At 34.8% G+C, this 19,959-nt stretch overlaps 1 protein-coding gene across 1 annotated transcript in view; it reads right to left on the bottom strand.

Moving 5' to 3' along the window:
- RTTN (rotatin) overlaps positions 1 to 19,959 on the bottom strand; it is an 80,418-nt gene that overhangs the window by 23,407 nt on the left and 37,052 nt on the right. The window contains exons 29-36 of the mRNA XM_066328368.1: positions 18,410 to 18,538; positions 16,942 to 17,049; positions 16,156 to 16,314; positions 14,731 to 14,802; positions 11,201 to 11,393; positions 8,352 to 8,434; positions 2,373 to 2,481; positions 68 to 266 (exon numbers count right to left, since the gene is read on the bottom strand). Of these exons, the coding sequence (XP_066184465.1) occupies positions 68 to 266; positions 2,373 to 2,481; positions 8,352 to 8,434; positions 11,201 to 11,393; positions 14,731 to 14,802; positions 16,156 to 16,314; positions 16,942 to 17,049; positions 18,410 to 18,538 (1,052 nt within the window). The remainder of the gene's footprint in view (positions 1 to 67; positions 267 to 2,372; positions 2,482 to 8,351; positions 8,435 to 11,200; positions 11,394 to 14,730; positions 14,803 to 16,155; positions 16,315 to 16,941; positions 17,050 to 18,409; positions 18,539 to 19,959) is intronic.

The following is a 19,959-nucleotide window of genomic DNA, read 5'->3' as shown; positions in this document are numbered from 1 at the left end:
ATGAAAAGATTTTTTAAACATTTATCGGTACACCTTGTTTGTAGTTCAACAATTATTGATCTCATACCTGCTGAGAGTTGTAAGCAAATGTGTTTGTTGAAGAGCAGTTCCAGTATCTCTTGGCATGACAACCAGCAGATTGTGCAGAAGGCTGCAAACAGCTGACAAAAGGGCAGGTGTGACTACAGCACGCTGTTTAGACAGAGCAGCAGACGTGGGAGAATCATGTTGACTTGGAGATTCTGTTATGGTTGTGTCACTTTGACCTAGATTGTGTTGAATTAAAAAAACAAAACAAAGCGACCAAAAGATTATATTACAGCCATTACATAAACCAAGATTATTTTTGTTTTTCTTAAAACATCCAAGTCGTCTCTATATTTAAACTGTATATTCAGGAATGAATTGAAAAAAAAACAAAAAGGTGCTATCAGACACAAAAAATAGTTCCGAAATAAAATACCCCCTCGACCATGCATTAAATAAAAATAGGCAGCAAATTTGAAAATATTTACTTTATAAGAAAAATATTTTTATTTGTTCATTGCTCTTTCTACATACATGATTTTAAATATATTTTTATACTACATTAGTTTTTATCTTTCTACATATAAAGAGAATCATATATACTTTTTTGTGTATGTGTGTGCATACACACGCCTGTGGGCATGGATGTATATGACAGTTCTACCATGACTGATGTGTTGAAAGCATGACTAGATGCCAGGAAGAGAACCTAAGTCTTGAGTTACATTTCAAGCAATACCATTTTCACTTGCTTCTGTCAAATTTCATACTAAAGGAAGCATTTCATGTTTGTCTTCTAAAACAACCACTAGAAGCATCAACTGCTCCAGTAACATGCAAGCAGTACAATGCACAGCACAGACAAATACTGAAATATGGTGTGGTGGTTTAGCATGAATGTGAAAAGTTTTTTTCCTAAGGACATTCTAGCATGGATTGTGATTGACAGTGTGTTTCTATGTCTCTAGAAACACAGTTCTTGAATCACAAGTCCCAAGTGACTCGACCCTTTCCTTTTCCGGCCGGCAAGGAGCTAACATCATCTCATGGGTCGGGGTCGGGCTGCCGGGCCTCGGGGGGGACACTGCCTGTGGGACAGGGGCCAGGGCTGGCCGTGTGCCCTCTGTCCCCTCCCGGCCCCTCCGATGGGGAGAGGAGGAGGAGGACTGCAGACCAGCAGTCTGGCCCTGCGCCAGGACCACGGTGGCCGTGCTCCGGGCCTTGGTTGCCAGAGCTGCTGGTCCCAAGGAGGAGAGACTTTTAAGAACTTTTCTCCAGAGCTCTAGGGAGCTGATCCAGGTTTGAGTCGCTTTGGATCTGACCAGGAAGGAGGAGCTTTTGTCCATCAGCATTCCTGAGCAGCTCCCTCTCTCCCTTCCTCCCCCCACCATCACCCGCGGCCTTGAGGTTCTGGGAGTCCGCTGGAGAGAAAAAACTCTGGGCAGAGACTTTAACCCTTTTCCCTCCTCCAGAGGGAAGACAGAGTGATTTAGAATGTAGAGAAACAGCATTGAGACAAAGTCAGTGAAAGAACTGAGAAAGACTATTGGAAGATGGGATGGAGGAAGCGGACATTTTTGACCGAACTTCTCTAGATGTGAATTATGGGGAAATACACTGTTTCTGTAATATCCTAATGCTGCTTGGGGGAATGCAAGTTCTAGCCAAAGAGTTGTGTGTATTGATATACATGGGGTTTAATTAAGAATTTTGAATAGAATATGTCCCTGGCTCCTGGGAAAGAACAAGGAGGTCTCTATTACTTTTGAGATAGAGGCAAATTTAGAGATGGAAGAGAATCCTGGTTTTGTACTAGAAAACCATTCTTAAAACAATACCCCAAACATGTGGAAGCCCATAAATAGCTTGGAAAACTGTTATATGGGCGAGACTGCACAGAATGTGCAGAAATTCTGGGCGGCTGCAAATCTGTGGCCTTGAAAACCACTAGACCTTTTTCTTTTCTTTTCTTTCTGATGTGTTCTCCATAACCCTAAAGAGACTCCTCTCCAAAGGTGATGTAGGATCGTGTTTAAATGATGGTGACTGACTGAAAACCATGGTTTTCTCTCTGTGGTGAGTGGGAAAGTGAACAGTTTGGGGGGGGGGGGGAGGGGAGAAGGTGTTTGAATGTCTCAGAATGTCTCATTTTTTCCCCCTTTTTCTTTAGTGTATATTAATAAAACCTATTTGTTTTTACTTTTAAGCTGTGCCTGTTTTGCCTTTTTCTCACAAAGTCCTATCTCCTAGTTGATAAATGAAATATGGCGAATGTGAAACCACAACATATGGGCAAGTCAATACACTGTATTTAGCATCAGGTACAAGACCCAAGCTGGACTTACCTTGTGCCCTAAGCCGATCAACCACAGTTTCTGGAATAAAACTGGCTGAATTTGGAACTGTTGCCTGAAGCTCAGAAACACTCCCCAGTGATGGTGATCCAGACGGAACCTAGAAAGCCATAAAAAGGAAACTAGTAGGTTCCAACTTTTACAGACTAATCTTGCATTTATATTCTGCTTGTGAAGGGAGAACAACCCATCATAACCAACAAAATCAAATACAACGTAAATATTACTGTTCAAAATCAATTTGATTAAAGTTTGTCCACTGTGTGTACGTATATATATATATATGATAAAAAAACCCAGTAACTGAAGCTATTAGAAGATGGGCAATATGAACCGCCTGCAACATTTCAGTTAAAAACTGATCAATGCCTATGTTACTGGAAATTCCTTCTCTCCATCCTTCTTTTTCATCCATATAATTGACTCAACCTACATTTGGATAAAGATAGAAAGACATTACTGCAGCATTTAAACTCAGTTTTTTCATGGACTATTTGCTCTACTGAGAACATCAGCACTTGTCCCTTTGTACTGAACACATTCAGATAAAAATATCCCAACTGCATTTGTCAGAGAGTTGACATCCCTGAGTCTTTTGAACTCTGGGTACTTCTCTTAACCTGAATCCTGTGATCCTTAAATGCATTCATTTAAGTGAAGATATGACATGTTTAAATGACAGTAGGTAAATTTACTGGCATAATACCATGCTCCTCCTATAAATTTTGCACTATTTACATTATGAATTTTGTGTGTTTTGTTCAAAAGTTTCTAATGCTCTTGGCTACTGTGTTTAAAACCACAAGCCTGGCATCAGAAGACCCAGAATCCAGCTAAATGATGTGCTCTTGTGACACAACAAGACCTGCAACCTGTTTCAGAGCACAAGTATCTATCATGTCAAGACATTCTTTCACTTCTGGTTTTTATTTTCCAGATGAAAAATTCACATCAGACAATTTTCTTCAAGAGTGTCACTATATAGAATACAGAATGTTGGAGAATCCAACAAAATCCCAACAGAGTTGCAACATGAGGAAGGGTGTTATCAGAATTTTCCTCACAGTGAGCTTTCTAATGAAGACTGAAATATACCAAAGGCTTGGGGTTTTTTTCAAGTTTTATGAGAATAACAGTTGGAATATATTTTTACCCAAGGAAATGCTAAAAGTGACTTAACAGATAAAAAGAGTGCAGGGAAGGAAATAACAGATCACTCTGTTCCTAGCTATTGAATCCTTGCAACCTTCTTGTTGCAACTTCCTTTTCTCCCGCATTTTCCTCTTGTCTCCCACTACTGTTCATCCTACAATCATGAGTCTTTCTTCTTAAGCCTGTTCAGGCATTCCTCTAGAAAAGTCAGAGGATTATTTTAACACATAAAACAAGCTACAGTAAGATATGGGGGTACGTCCAAAACACAGGTTTCACACAGAGCTTAGGTCACATAAACCCTAGGACAACATCTGGCTGAATTATTTTTTTACTAGCAAACTGCAGTACCAAGCTGTACTGAGTGTCTGAAATTCAAATTCTATTTTGATTGCACAACTAAAAAGCGTATTTGCCAATCAAAATAAGTTACTTGAAGTTCTATGCTTGCTAATTTAAATAACTACTAAAACGCATTATTTATATTAAACAAATCTATCTTGACACATGGCAAATTCTGCATATATTCAGCACTGTACATCAATTCCAGGAATTTGAATAGGTGAGAAAAACTGTAAGACTTTTCCTTACATAGTACAAATCCAAAATGTAACTCTTAACAGTCCATATGGTTCTTCTGAAAGTCCTTAAAAGGACTTTAACTATACTGAGAGACATCTTACAGATACTATTATGGATTATACAAACTTTCACATATTAGTAAACAGTATCAGCTGCCTCATACAAGTGTTCTCTCTTCTAAAACTCTCCAAATACTTTGGGGAAAAAAATAAAAACTAGTTCTCAGTTATGTTAAAAACGAATTTCAAAAAAATCAGCAAAAGCTTTATCTGGTTAGAAAAATATCATCTTCCTGCACTGTTGGAACATTTACTGATAATTGCTTCACAGTGGGAAATAGGTTAAACCCCAAAATTTTCTGCTGTCATAAAAGAAAACATGCAGTAACACAATGAAGTTGTTTCCACACCATTCTGCCTTCCAGGGAAAAAAAAAGATATCACCATTTTTATAAATCACCTTTGATAAGGATGAACTGGAAGTCTGGGACACAGTATTTAGTAAAGGATATTTACTACTGCCACCATATTGTTCCTGGGAGCAATGAAGCATTGTGTTGCTTAATAGTGAAACTTTGGAAGGGGATGTAATAGAACACAGAAAATGTTCTGTGTGTGTGGAGAGGGAGATGACAACTACAGATTGGAACTAATTCAAAAGAATACAAAAATTGTCAGAGTGGAAACACAGGAGAAATGTGAGGGTTTTGCCATTTATCTACTAGATAGGAAAGAAAGGTCTTTTCTTAACCTCTAGAGCAAAAATCCCTCTGGCATTGCTTTAATAGGCTTGCAGTGATTAATTCTATTCAGTTCCCTTTTCAAAGGTTTAAATCACTTAACTGTATAGCACTCTGGTAACCACGGTTCCAGAAAATAAAGCACACACTTTTATAAAAAAAGAGCAAGAAGATTTCATAGGAAAGAATGGCCATGACTTAAATTTGTCTGGGAGGTCTGTAGATCTCTAGCCCACATTATTTTTAGCTCAAGTTTTTAAATAACTGCTCATTTTGCTAAGATGTCCTGAACACGGAACAGTCCTAGAATATTCATGCAGTGTAAAGCAAGTTGGTATCTCCATGCAGACTGGTGATCTCTTATAATATGTACTAAACACAAATCAAACATGTTGGTTAAAATAAGAGCAAGGATTTGTCTTCTCTAATGATAATTTAAGTTAACGTTGAAACTATTTATTCTATAAAATACCAAGATTATTAATCATCTCAGAACTGTCCTTTTTGCAGTATCCACATTCCAGTTCACAGAAAAATAAAGATAAATTTGACAAAAATCTAATCCACTGGGATCTTAAAGACACAAAATACAGTGTATATGACTTAAAACAGTACAGACAATCCAGTTCTACTGTCTTTTTCTATTACACTGAATTATTGATTTCATCCTCACACAGCTATTCTTTACTCTGTAAAATGAGCAAACTTTTACTTATGTTCTCTGCAAAATTTCTGACTCTCTTTTTTATTTTCTCAATTTTTCTTCCTGCAAATTTGGGCAAAATAATCAGGGATGGAGGAAAAAAGATGAAGCCAAAAAGTAATTTAGTTGCAACTTTCAGTTAAGGTCATATGACCCTATGTGAAATCAGCTCATGATAGTAGACAGCTCAAATAAAGTACTGGTTACTTGAAATCTGGAATCAGAGAAAACTGATAGAATGTTAGGAATAGGAATCAATATGGACATACCTAGATAATTTTTTTTTTTTAGTGTTATTAAAATATCAGAGAAGGGTTTTCAATATAAACAATTCTACTTGGTTTGATTGCTTGTTCTCAAGTCTTTGTGGGTGTTTTCACCAAATCTGTGCCACGCACCTAAAACGTATTTCTCCCTTCAGTAAGACCAGCAGAGTCCTTTCCATCTGTGATGGGGAAAGAACGCCATCTCGTGGGCTTGGAATAACAATATCTTCCTGGCACCATCAACATGCAACATCTAGCAACAAACTTCTACAAACTTTCTGCAATAACTTCGTAAATATATTTCTTTACTCATACATCAAAACAGAAATTGGGCCAAATTGTGACCCAAAAATTTGAAGTCATGTAGGAATAAATTACAAATGCCTGAGATTTCAGGACAAGTTTGAATTTTCAGAAATATTTCCTAACTTCACTAGATAGACACTTCAGGTAACAGCCCTCTGAAACAGTTTGTAATCAGCCTCCATATTAAAGTTACACTCATCCATAGTTCACAAAAAAAAAAAAAGTTTACAGCTGCTAAAAATGTCCATGAAGGATAAATGGAAATTAAACTAACTTCCAGAAAATCTAAGTCTTATTGTGACATCTTTGTACGTGTCAGGGAAAGAAGGAAAACAAAACAAAACACAAATTCCTATAAAACTCCTATGGTTAGCTGCAAGAGCCTAATCTTAGCAAGTATGAAGACCACAATATATGGAAGACTGATATAAATTAGTGTAGCTTGGTACTACACTTCACTTTCCACTGTTAATAATTAGTTGTCTATCTGTTGAATGGAATAGTAGAGCTAAGTCTTTGTGTTAAACTATGATGCCACTTTACATATATAAATATGATATATTCATTTGATCTAGTAGATTCCAAATAATTTTTTCCTTTTTTTAATTTTTAAACTACTGAAGCTGAAGTTCAATTAATTTAATGAACTTGTCCAATTCTTCATAAAAAACTCAAGCACAATTCTAAGTAGAATAGACACCCAGCCCTGATAAGAATTTCTGCAGCTTAATTTTGTCTTCCAGTAACATAAACAAAACAAGACTAAATTTGTTCAACTTTCATCCCTCTAAGTCACAATTTATTCAGTAAAAAGTGATCTGGAAACAGTAGCCTTTAAAAAAAATCCGAGATTCATAGGTAAATGTTTTTTAAGGAGCAATCATGATTGCATGCAAATCCTGATTTACATGCACGCTCATTTATTTTAGTTGGAATCTTCAAATTTGAATATTTGTGTTTAAAATAACCCTTAGAAGCTGGAGGGTTGTTGTTCTTCATTAATGAAAATCAAATTAATTAATAAAATTTCTGAAAGTGAGAAATCAGTTTACAACTGAAGTGCACACTTTCCAATTATTAGCAACCTGCAAGATAATGTTATCAGTACTAGACAGCATTAAATTTATAACAGAGAGCAAGGAAATTATACTTGGGTAATACTTTGAGATAGAATTTCAGTACTGGTTTTTCCATTTTTATTTTTACTATGTTCCACAGTAAACTTGAGAACAGAAATTTTAGCCAATAAAAAAAAAAAATATAGGCTCTTGTGATTTATCACCCTTTGTCACATCAACACATGCATTTGTTTAAGAGAGAAGAAACTTTTAAGCAGTGATATTCTGGCTTCAGTAACAGATTAGATGGTCATTCACAAATGAAAAAAATTTTGAATATGAAACAAAAAAATGGATTTTAGTGCAACATGTCAGAGGTTTTTTTGGATCTACACTGCAGTCTTTGAAAAATACATTTTTTTTTTATAATGTAATTAATGAATGTCATAAAAGCTTCCTCCACAGTCTGAACTGATATTACGAATCTACTCTGGAACAGAAAGAATGTCTTTCAATTTCTCTTCCTTTGCATTTGCCATCTTGAAAGACAGCACATGTGTACAGCTTTTCATTGCCATAGACATCCTAGCCAGAAACAAATTTTTCAAGTAGCCACCTGCTTCCTGTTTTCCATGTCTGTTTTGGATCCTGCAAACACTTGTACCACTTTTCAATTCTACAAAGGCATTTTCAGAATCTACAGTTTATTATGGCACAGGATACCCAATGCATTTATGTGGCTTTGATTGATCCAGCTCTGTAGCTGTGTTGTGTAAATACAGCTTCACTCTGAATGGACAATTTGGATAAAAGCAACAGTAGTGACAACCAGAAATGGAGACGAGTGCATTTTGTCAATAAAGCAAATTACACAGTAAACTCTAGAGAATATGTCTTGCTGCGGGAAGCTACAGAATTCAGTACTACCTCATGTATTTAGCTACCTATCTTGTTTATTTTTGCTCAGAATCATGAAAGGGTTTTTTCAGCATATTAAAGCTACATTGGAGTAAATTTCAACTTAATTTCACAGCTAATTTCTGATTGACTTCAGGTTTTGTGCTTTGCTGGACTTTTTAAAACTATTTTAAGAGTGGTAATTATCTTGAAAGCAGTTCATTAACAATTTCATATTTAAAATTAACACATTACTCTGCAAGTTACCATAGTTTCAGATGTTGAGTGAGAATGTGAAGATTTGCTCTGACTAGGTGGAGCCTTCCAAAGATTGAGAGAATCATCAAAATCTGTAGGGCAACAAAAATAAGAATCAAAATTACTATAAGATCAGCAGACAGAATAACAAGCTTTTTAAAGGATTATTTCAGTAAAAAAGTAGCCAACCACAGCTATCCTTCTGGAGATCTCAGAACACAAGTTTTCACACATTGTACCTATGAAATCTTACACATCAAATTCCCTGAATAATAAAAAAGAAATTCAGTGCAACATAAAGTAGTCTAGAAAAAGCTACACACTTCGTTCAAACTGCAGTTGCATAGCCTTTAGTCATTTCAGATAACTCAGATTCTGTGCAGGAGCACAGAAGTATTGAAGTACTATACTAGGGTCTCAAAGAGCACACATTAAAACCAGATGTCCTTGTCTTCAAAAAACTTCAATTTCACATTTTAAGAGTAGTTTCAAGAGGACCCATATTCATAAATACAACAAACGCAGAATTAGCTTGCAAATCTGTTTCAGAACAAAAAGTGTCAAAAATTTTATAGCACAAGTCCATCAGTAATACTTTTGTAGCTGCCATATATTCAGAAAAGAAAATAACAAAGAATAAAGCTAGACTACACAGTTTGTGAGTGCAAAACCCACAAAAATAGATGTCTTATATGTATCCTCACTAATTACTAAACTGTACTATTTTATTCTTAGCATAACATTATAGATGAGTTTTTTACATCCCTGAAAAATGTGAGAAAACTACATAAAGAAAAACCCAATAGGGTTTAGGTCCTGTTCTCCCCTATTTAAAGAAACAAAAAAATTGTTTCTTATTTCTGAAATACTGTATTTTCTGGCTTTGCTTTGCAATGACTGATAAAATGTATCTCAATTGCTCACTGAATTCCATATTTTGAGCTACTCTTAAATATGATATCGCATCAGCTACCAGAACTACTAAAAGGCACAAATTAGAGGTCCATGGAAGAAGTAAAATGTCTTGGATTGAAAATTTACATTTATAGATTAAAAAAAAAAAACAGACACTGAAGAAATGGAGGATTTTTATGGCTGGAATTTTGTGTACTGCTGAGGTATTTCTATCAGTGCGTTAACCAAGAATGCTTCTTTTCCTTGGGTCTGTCATAAAGTCATAACTTAGCTGGGGAAGTAACATCCTCTTTTGTTCATGCCTCTGGAACTGGTTTAACAAATGCAGAATCCAGCAGGATACTCAGCCTGGAATGTGCAAAAAGACTCAAACACTACTTTATTTTGTAAAATTATAGGTGGTGAAATGAGAGGGGGTGTCATGCTGCTTTTGGTGTTGAATTATACTAAATCAGCCTGACTCATCAACCCCCAAAAGTTAAACATCATGATTTGATCATACCTGCCACTTCTTATCTAAAAATCCTAAGGCCTAGCTGGACTGAGACACATGACTGACAGTCAATCACTTTAAATTCTGGAAGTCCAGTCCCACCTTCAAACAGCAAGTTTTTCTAAAATACCCCTTAGAGTGTGTGTGGAGATTCCTCTCTGGAGTGGAGTTGCCCCACAACATTATTCCAGGGCAAAAGAGATTTGCCCTGGGTCATTGGTATGGGTGAGTAACATCAATCTCTATTTAATAACTGCTTCTTTTTTGCTAGCTTTAATATAGTTGCTTTAATAGAATTGCTTTGATATAGTACACTGTACTACACTAGCAGTTTTAGTTCCTATACTGTGCAGTAAATAATTTTGATTATGGTCTTTTTGTCTAGTCATTTATCATAGTAATTAATTTTATATAAATATATCTGGTTTGCCATCCTTAACCCCACAGGATAAAGTTAGACAAAGTTCAATCACATCTCTGTAATTCCTTAGACTGAAGCCACTGAAAAAGTCTGGGTCTAGGATTGAATCCAGCTGCAGCCAGGCTCCTCTCTGAGAAGGCATTTAGAGAGCAAGGGGGTCCTTCCTGCACCTTGTGACTCAGTGGGAGGGCTTCTCTAAACAGCTTTGAAGTTCTTACTCCACCCATGACAGACTCAAAAAGAATATTTAAATCGACAGCCTTAAAAGATGGAAATATGGAAACTTAGGCCCACAAAAAAGGGAAGAGGAAGAGGCAGAGGTCATTAATTTTCTGCCCCGTGAAAGCTTTTACTAATGGATCTCTGAAAAATCCCCTAGCTTTCTAAACTTACGATCATCAGGTATATTTGGACAAGCAACTGGGTTCCCACAATGCATTATAGTGTGTCCCAGAAATATTGTTCAATAGATTAGTCAATAAATAAGTTAGAATATCTGAGATATTCTAAGGGTATACAGGTTAAAAATAAACAAATAAATCTGAGTATTACATTTCATCGGTCTATGAATTAAATTATATCTGAATGCAGCTTAATTCAAATTATTAGAGTCCATTCCTACTCATGTAACCTTGAACACATTAAGTAAAAGGAGTACTAAAAAAAGTTTCTTTTTCCCAAATTTTCTTTGTATGAGAGTTGACTGGATGTCATAAAGTGAGTATGCTTAAAAGTATTTTACCTCCAGTATGTTACAAGAAAATTTACTGCAGAACCAATTACATCTTTTCCATTTTCAAAATTTTGAAGATGTAAATAATAGCTAAGAACTTTTTCTAGTATGTTATACTAGTGACTTATCTACTTAACTCTTCACAGCAATATTTTCACTTCACAACATATTTAAGTGCAGGGCTTATAAATTTTCTGTTCCCTTTCTTGCTACAAATTATTGCAGGTAAGTTACTCAAAACTACAATTTATTTAAGTAAGTTTCAAACACCAGAAGATTACATCAACATCACTTACCAGTTACACCACCTTTTTCTGCACTGAGCTTGTCTTCCTGGTAAGAATTCAAACCAAACATGTAACATCCCAGGTAACAGTGTTTCACCATCTGATTCACATGCTCATAGAACTGGCAGTGATACAAAAGGGCTTTAAGAGCAGGTATTCCCGTCTGAGAGAGGCCAGAGTCTTCATCGTGTACACAGGGACCCTGAAATACACAAAGACATGAAATACACAGACGTTACTTTAAAGAAATGTTTTACATAGAATAAAATGTTAGAAAAACCCACTCTAAGGTTAATGCTGTGTATGTGTGTATACACTGGTTTACAGGCTGTAACTACTAAGTTCCAAAAACCAAATGCAGATTTAAATGTTGACCTAAATAATATTTTTCAAAAGCTCTCATGACACAGCAAAATCAAACAGCTATTTATCTCCTGTGAAGTGTGCTAACAGTTAAGTAGAAACTCATGAAAAAGCTGTAAATGAGTGGCTTCAAGACAGTAAATGCATCAGTAGACTTTACAATTTTAATGTCTCATTTAATTCTACTTACAGATATCAAGCAATGAAAAAGTTTTCCTTAGGCAAAAAGCACACTTATACTCAGATAAGACTAAATACCCTGAATAAGTCATCCTGCTCTAAAGTATACTGTCATTATACTGCATCTAGTTATGACAATCTTCTATGAAAAAGGATTTCTTTAGAAAACAAGACATGAACCAAAAAAATTTCTCTTTCAAGTATGGTTTTCAATTACTTATTTTTTAATACTGACATCAGGGAAAATGTCATTGAGTAGAGCAGCTGATTTATACCTTAAGATAATGGATGCTAGTCATATTTCAAATAAAAAGTTTGAGTGCATTTGTTATATGTTTCTTCCGTGTTTTTTACATGCTAACACAAAAACCCAAAAAGTTTTATTAAGCTACACATAATCTGTTTTAGATTAACCATAAAAATCAGAAGTGCAAAGAATGCAGAGAACTCAGAAAAATTCAAACCAATAACATTCAGAAAGGCAGTTTTAAAAAGCATCTTGCAGGAGTTAAAAAATAAATTAGTTAAAATTATGGGAAGAAAAACTTTCAGTGCTAATTAGAAACTTTCTTTGGCAGTCAGGATAGAGCAGAGCTGGATCAACTGAAAATAAGAAATTTAAAAACACTATTTATCCCCAAAAGGTCTCCCCCAACACCTTAATTTACATTGAATACAAGTTTACTTCCCAGTAAAACAAAACCCAAAACCAGATGGAGCAGAAGCAGTAAAACTATTTTGTATGACCAGATAAGTTATCACCAAAATTTAGATGGTTACTCTCATTCTTTTTGGTTTCTGTAATACAGAAACTATTTTTACTCTTTGCCTTTTACACCAACTAGTGGAGAATGAGATATGATGAACAGTTTGAGGCAGAATGTAGGATTTCAAATGAACTATTTATGATGAATTATAAAACTCTACTCATACTCTGTCAGCAATAGACTTAGACCATATTGACTATGGCAAATTGAAACTTAGGAAATACTGATATGTAGTCCAAATTTTACTACCCAGGATTGTCTTTGCCAGTTTTAAAAGCCATGACAGATACTTTATTGTACAATGGGGGACCTTGAAAAAGTTCCTCATCAATTACATTGACAGAGTGCTCTGACTTCAGCAGTCTTTATACAACAGTCTGCTGCACTCTTAGAGTACTTTACACAGGTTTACTCATGACTAAAGAGTGGTGTAGGATATTTTTTAAATGACATAGCAAAAGGAAATATTACAAAGCAGAGCAACTAGACTAGAGTAACACTAGAAACATTATCATGAGGATACTAGCCTACAAACTCTATTTATATTTCCTTTTCTAGTCCTATTTGCCTAAGGGATAAAATGGTAATGTTTTAATTTGGCTATGGCACAGTAATCCCACTATTCCACCAAGATCCTCCTTTTCTTCCTGGTATCAGAGGAAACAGACAAATCACCTTATTCAGTGCAAGGGAAAAATGTTACTCTGAAATATAAAACTTGATCTCTTACAGTTTTAATTGTTGTTTGCATTTTGAACAGTTTTAATTTACCAGTAACCATAAAGTGTTGTTTGATAATACCTTTCAGCATGAACACTTATTCAGTGACGAGCAATTTCCATTAAATTGCAGTTCTTAATAAGAATCACATTGACTCAAAGTTTCTTTTAATTGCACTGGAATGCATCCAGGATTGTGCAACTGGATTCAATTCTCGTCACTTCACCGCAGTAATTGAAATTTTTAAAAAAATATTAAAAAATAACTTTTAATAGAGTCTATATTGACAAGTCACAATGGCAGCCCTTTTGTAACTCCCTACTATTATGAATTTAAGCAATTACTATTTATATTGATAAATTAGAAGTAGTAAGACTGAAATAAGAGCCAGATTAGTAAAATTGCTTCCACATCTTCCTTTATGATCACATGTAAAGAAAAGATGAGACATTCTGTAAAATTCAACTCTGCATCATTGCATCGATTTTGAGTGCAGCAGAATCACAGATAGCATATCCTAGAAAAACAGCTGGAATGCCTTTCAGCACTAACTTGATCTTTTGCAAAAAGGAACAGATTAAAAATTATATTGCTGCATCTGCAAATTTCTTCAAAAACACTGTCCCCATGTAAGCACAATCTCACATACCAAAAGGAGCAAGATAGACATTAAAAATAGATATCAAGGTCACAAAAATCTCAAAATTTGCAAGCTGAGATCCAAATATCCTTTGCTAAGAGTGAAATAAGATGACTGACTCAAGAGCAGAACTGAAAAAGTCTCCAGGGGATCTTATCAGTTCGATAAATATCTGATGAGAAAAGGTAAAGGGAGACAGACTCACTGGTATCCAGTGACAGAAGAATAGGCATTGAGCAAAAACTAAAATACAGGAAATTCTATTTAAACCTAAGAAAAATGTTTCTATCTGAGGGTAGCCAAACATGAGAACAAGTTGCTCAGAGAGACTGTGGAGTCTCCATTCTTGGAGAAACTCAAAATCCAACTGGAAACAGCCCTGAGCAACCTGCTCCAATTGAGCTTGCTTTCAGCAAGTAATTGCCTTCAAGACGCATTTAAATTGACCTAAGTGACAAACTGCTTCAGCTCTCTTTGAAAACATTCTATAAACATCACATTCAGAATTTCCTCTTTCTCAAGCCCCTCAAATCATGTTTCACCTGCATTCCAAGTATGGGTAAAATAAACTGTCAACTTCTATCCTAAAATAGTAATAATGTACCATATAAGTAAGAGAGTTTCCTAGAAACCCAAAGACACTACATTCATGAAAGGCAACATATATGCAATCTAAATCTGGTTGTTATATTGAGCTTGCTGGAAGTTTGAGGAAAGTTTGTGTATTCATTTATTTCTCTTTCCAAAATGTAACCTTAGACGTGATTTTTTAAGTTTATATTTTATAAGTATTCTGACACAACTTTTCATATCAAATGACATCTCTTTGTAACATTGTAATTTTGTCATCAAATGTAATAGTCACTCACTTGCCAAATACAATCTTCCGTGTCTTCAGTAGGGATTGGAATCACAAGTAGATTTTGTAGAATAAAAGCAGCCTGAAAGAAATTAAACATCAGCATTGCCATCTAGCCATCACACTTCAAAAACCACATCAGATTGGATAGTACAGTCTACATATTATTCCTACTGCTTTAGATATATGCTAAAATACACAGAATTCTCATGTTAATGTTAGGAAAAACTATTAGAAACATGTAACTTCAAAGCCCTCAAAATTCACTTACAAGTGATATCATTAGAACATGGCACAAGAGCAGGCTGGTATAAAAAAAAGACAAGGAAAAGAGAGGATAAAAATCACAAGGGAACAAATTTATTTGTTGATAAAATACTTTCATCACTGTTTCAGTACAGTCAATCCTACAGAATAAGCATTACAAGTACAGGAAGTACTAAGGGAAAAAACTCCTGAAGAGAAAAATCTCAATAGCTGTTTATGACCACTCACTTTATTGTCCTTACCTTTGGAGGATTTTAATTATTTTAAGATAATTGGGACAATGTGGTGAACACATTGGACAGAGACACGTTTCAAATATTTTCTTTTATAAATACATGTCATGGGTTTTTTTTCTAATTTATATTACACACACTTCAAATATCTATCTGTACATGGACTGAAGTTACTTTTTCTAATATTTTGTCAATGATGTGGATCTTAAGAGACCATAATTAAGAGACCATAATGTGGAGTTAAATAAAATAATGAAGGACACATTATCAAAGGCATTTTGAGATACAATTTCAAATATTACTTTGGAAAATAAAATTAGTTGAACAGCAGAGCTGAGAAAAAACCAAGTCTGAGTGTCAGAGTTACTTCTTTTTGATTGGAACAGAAGGAAAACCTTACAACTAGAGCTGTAAAAAATGGCAGATAAAGCGTACAGAGCTTAAATTGATCAATATATAATTCTATGTGTTGTTCTACCATAATACACATTTTCAGTTCTCACCAGTAAACCTTAGTGCCTAGACAAATTAGATTACTTCATGTCTGTAATGAACAGATATTTACTGCAGATCAGGTGATGAGCTGGTACCAAGACATTCATAAATGTTACGAAGAAGCTATTAAAATCAGGCAAATTTTTGCTTTAGCAACCTATTTATCTAACTGAGTAAGCCTTAGGACTTCTTATGAATTCACTTATATTGTTTATATAATTTCTGTTTTGAAATAAGTAATCTCTATTTGATCCTTATTATGCAATTCCTAAATCAGCAGCCAAACATTTATATTAATCAGGTAGTGTTTAACTTACAAAGCAGCAGGTGTTGTGCAGTCTCAGATAATAGATATATACAACCAAAAATACTTTTTTTTTTTCTCCATAATCAAAAAGAGCTTGTCAATCTACAACAGCAGAAGGACGCAAGAAACATACCTCCCTGCGTACCATGCTACATTCAGATTGATCCAGAAGGATGTTTATCACCGTTCCCCACAGGCCTCCTGAAATATTCTGGCAGCTTTCTGCCAAAGCAATACATCCTACTTCAAGAGATGTAAGAGCTGATCCTATTCCAAGTGCTGTAAATCTGACCTAGTACACATAAGCACAACAGAAAGTGGTATTTCTTACAGTAATTAGCAATATTTTTTTTTCATTATTATTATTAAGTTGACACAAACTGAATCTGGGGCTTAAGGGAATAATTTTAAAAGTAGCAACATATTTTCCTATATTTCTCTTGCTCTCTACTCATAAACACAACTAAGTGAAAAAACAACATTGTTTTCAAGTATTCAAAAATAAGCAAGATAGTCTTTAATACTCTTCATATTTTACCACTTGAAAATAGGTCCATTTCACAAACTCGTATAATTCAACAGATTCCTATTAAATACATTTGCTCTGATTTTTTAGTTCATGTAAACATTTCTGCTTTGCAGGTAAGTTACAGCAATGACAAGGAAAACTGCCTATGAATCATGATAGTGAGTGATTAATGAAAGCATAGAAGACAGAAGATATAATGAAGGATTTCTTAGATGGTGTTTATACAGAAACACTCTCCCTACTGTATTATTACTGCTATGTAGGTTATAGTCAGCAACATTTTAAATAATTGGAAACAGCAGTTCTACTATTAAATACATAAATGAATTGAAGATTTTCAAATGCTTAAGGGTCAAAATAAGATATGAAGTTAACATCACAGTAACAAACCTCAGGATCTCTATCTACCCATAAAGGAACCAGCCAAGCCAGACCTAGATGAGACAGAGCTTGTTCTTCACTGTGATCATACGGCAGAGACCAAAGAGATATCCAGTCCTGATGAGCAAAGAGAAAACAAATCAAGAAAATTTCATGAATCTTTCAATCCATGCCAGTGTACTGACAGTGTGAGCTACTAACTACTACTAAAACACTTTTGTATAACACCAATTGCACAGAGGAAGGATAGTTTTGTATTTCTCTTTCCATAAGGATTTAACACTAAATCACACGATTGTAAACAACAGATGAGTTTTAAAATTTCTTTGAGACTAAAAATTATTAGTACAGTCTAAACAGTAACACTGTCATAAACACAGATTATGACTTAGAAACACATGAAAATAAAACTTACCATTATGCTACTATACATATTACTGTGTAACAGTGATACTGAAAAAATCAATTTGAGTCCACTCCTTCATCCACGCATCTATGATCTAAAACTCTGGAGGCTGCTGTCTCCCTGCAATGTACTTAAAACTCTGTCCCCTCCCAATTTTAATAAACCATTCCAGTACCTAATATCTTGAAAAAGGAGTAGAGAACTGAAGAAAGAGATACCTGGAATTTGGAGAAGCAGGTATACTGTAATTTCTAGTTACATGTGTGCTTGGTCATAATGAAAGGTTTTCTTTTGTGCCTATCACAGATATTAGTGAGACTGGATTTTAATTCTCTAAAATAACACTTAATTTTCAAATTTGCTTCAACTGCTCCAGGATTAAGGCTATTTTTACTAAACTGACAGAAATCTAGCTCTCACACACATACACGAACACACAGCACAACATGAATTTTGCTAGTATGTAATGATAGCCCCTTTTATCTGGCATACCTTTTTCCAAGTATGTGCATATTCTTTCATATATATACATATATACATACATACATACATATATATATATACACATACACACACAACTGTGAAAGCCCTACATATATGAATGTTTAACCACAGATTAGAAAGCCTGTTGTCTGTGAGACTGAAGAAATAATGATGTTATAAATTCTTAAATTTATTCATCCTGTAGAAAATCCCGATTCTTGAATTTTTTATAAAAAGGAAATTATACAGATTCTGAAAGAAGGCTTTTCAAAATCCACAGCATTAGTTACAAAACAATTTCAGTATGGCTAGAACTAATTCTTCATCTTTTTTGTATACTATACTCTATCTTGTACATTTATCTTCGATTATAGACCAAATGAGATCAGTGTGGGTATTTTTTGCCTTTTGTGCTTCCAGTTGGAGGGGAAGGAAGAGCAAGCAGTGGTGTGGTTTTAGCAGGACTACTGAGTTGGAGAGTACCATCCCTAAACCACAACAGAAAGTTATCACTGAACTTCAGCAGTTAAAAATTTCCCTGCATAGACCCCAGGAGTGATGAGATGAGGACAACAGGAATGCACTCACCTCATCCTTGGCTTGAGCCATCATTTCATGAGACAAGTGAAGTAAGCAAAGGACTGTGCTTTTTGTTACACCTTTTCCCATGAAGGACATGGCATTTCCCCCCCATTCAACATAAAACGATGAGATGACCTAAGAGTGGGGATACAAGTTCATAGCAGCTTTACTGTAAACAGTACACAGAGTACCAACTGTCTTACACACTAAATCTTAATTTAAAATCAAGAAAAAGTGATAGATTTCTAGCTGAATTGTAAGAATTTCTTAATTTCTGAGGCATTTGGTCATTCGATGGTCTCCTAGACATTAAAACTTCTGAACATCTGTGGTTTTTTTTGGGTTTTTTTAATTCAGATTAAGAATACAGTCAAGCTTAATAGCAAGCTCTTAAGTTGAACAGAAACCTGAAAGTTTCTTGTCATGGACCTGAAAGCTCGTTTACTGTACTTAAGAGTTTCTTTTGATACGTCTGGAATTAAAAAAAAAATCTTTTCAAAATTCAGTGTTCGAGAGATAGTGTCATTTACGTATTTTACTGGGATTTCAATAAATTTATCATCTTTCTAATCTGTTTATCAAATACTAATAAACAGAAATAAAGGTCACTGGATCATGACATAAACTGTCTGACCAAATATGTAACCATGCATATTAACAGCCATGCTGCTTTTAACAAACCATGCCCCAAAATACTAATTTTTTTAAAAAAATAGTAACTTTAGAAGATACACTTCTGGACTTACTTTTCTTCACAAAACATGGTGATTTAAATCTCTGCATTTTTGCTGTTCATCTTTCTTTCAAGGTCCCAACTTACTAAAGTTTTTTCATACCCATTTTCTCCATTCCTTTCCAAAAGAAAGCTACATTTATTTTGATATTTAGGCCAAATAAAACTACCCAATTCTTTTGAACAAGAACTTATGAATCAGAAGTTGATTTCATGCTATAATACTTATTTTTATTTTTTCCAGTAAAAACCTTTCTTTTGCATGACAACATCTGTAACCTTGGTGCCACTTTTAATCCAGACCTCAAGTCACAGAGCTCAGCTAATCAAACAGGTCTAAAACATTTCTTTCTACTGAAGAAATCTGGGCAAGTTAAGACCCCTAAAACACCATATCTTTTTCCATCACATATGTTGGTATTTGAAACTAAAAGCTTCTAAATGTACATTACTGAATATATTTTAAACAGAGTGGGAACTATGCTTTTCCTTTTAAGACAATTGGGGTCTTCAAAAGATATAATTTGAGGAGCAAAAGCTGGTTGTCTACCATGCCCATGGACTTAGCAAACAAATAGGAACACTGAAAATCAGAATGAAATTTTGCCCTTCCAACAACTGCAGCATCCTGAATTACCCCTTTTCTACTTTCTCTGTGTTAACAGCCTACCTAACAAGCCAGGCTTCTCCCAGACCACCTTTAATATGTGGATTTTGCCTGGAGGAACTTATCTTGAATTTTTCCTCTTAGAGTTTTATTTATTAAAAAGATCACATACATTTTTTATCTTGATAAAAACTGCAGTCACTTGGTATTACCTCT

The sequence above is a fragment of the Sylvia atricapilla genome, chromosome 1 (genome assembly GCF_009819655.1).
Source record: "Sylvia atricapilla isolate bSylAtr1 chromosome 1, bSylAtr1.pri, whole genome shotgun sequence".
In the NCBI taxonomy this organism is placed as follows: domain Eukaryota; kingdom Metazoa; phylum Chordata; class Aves; order Passeriformes; family Sylviidae; genus Sylvia; species Sylvia atricapilla.
The sequence above is the reverse complement of the archived record's forward strand: the minus strand, read 5'-3'. Positions and strand labels throughout refer to the sequence as shown.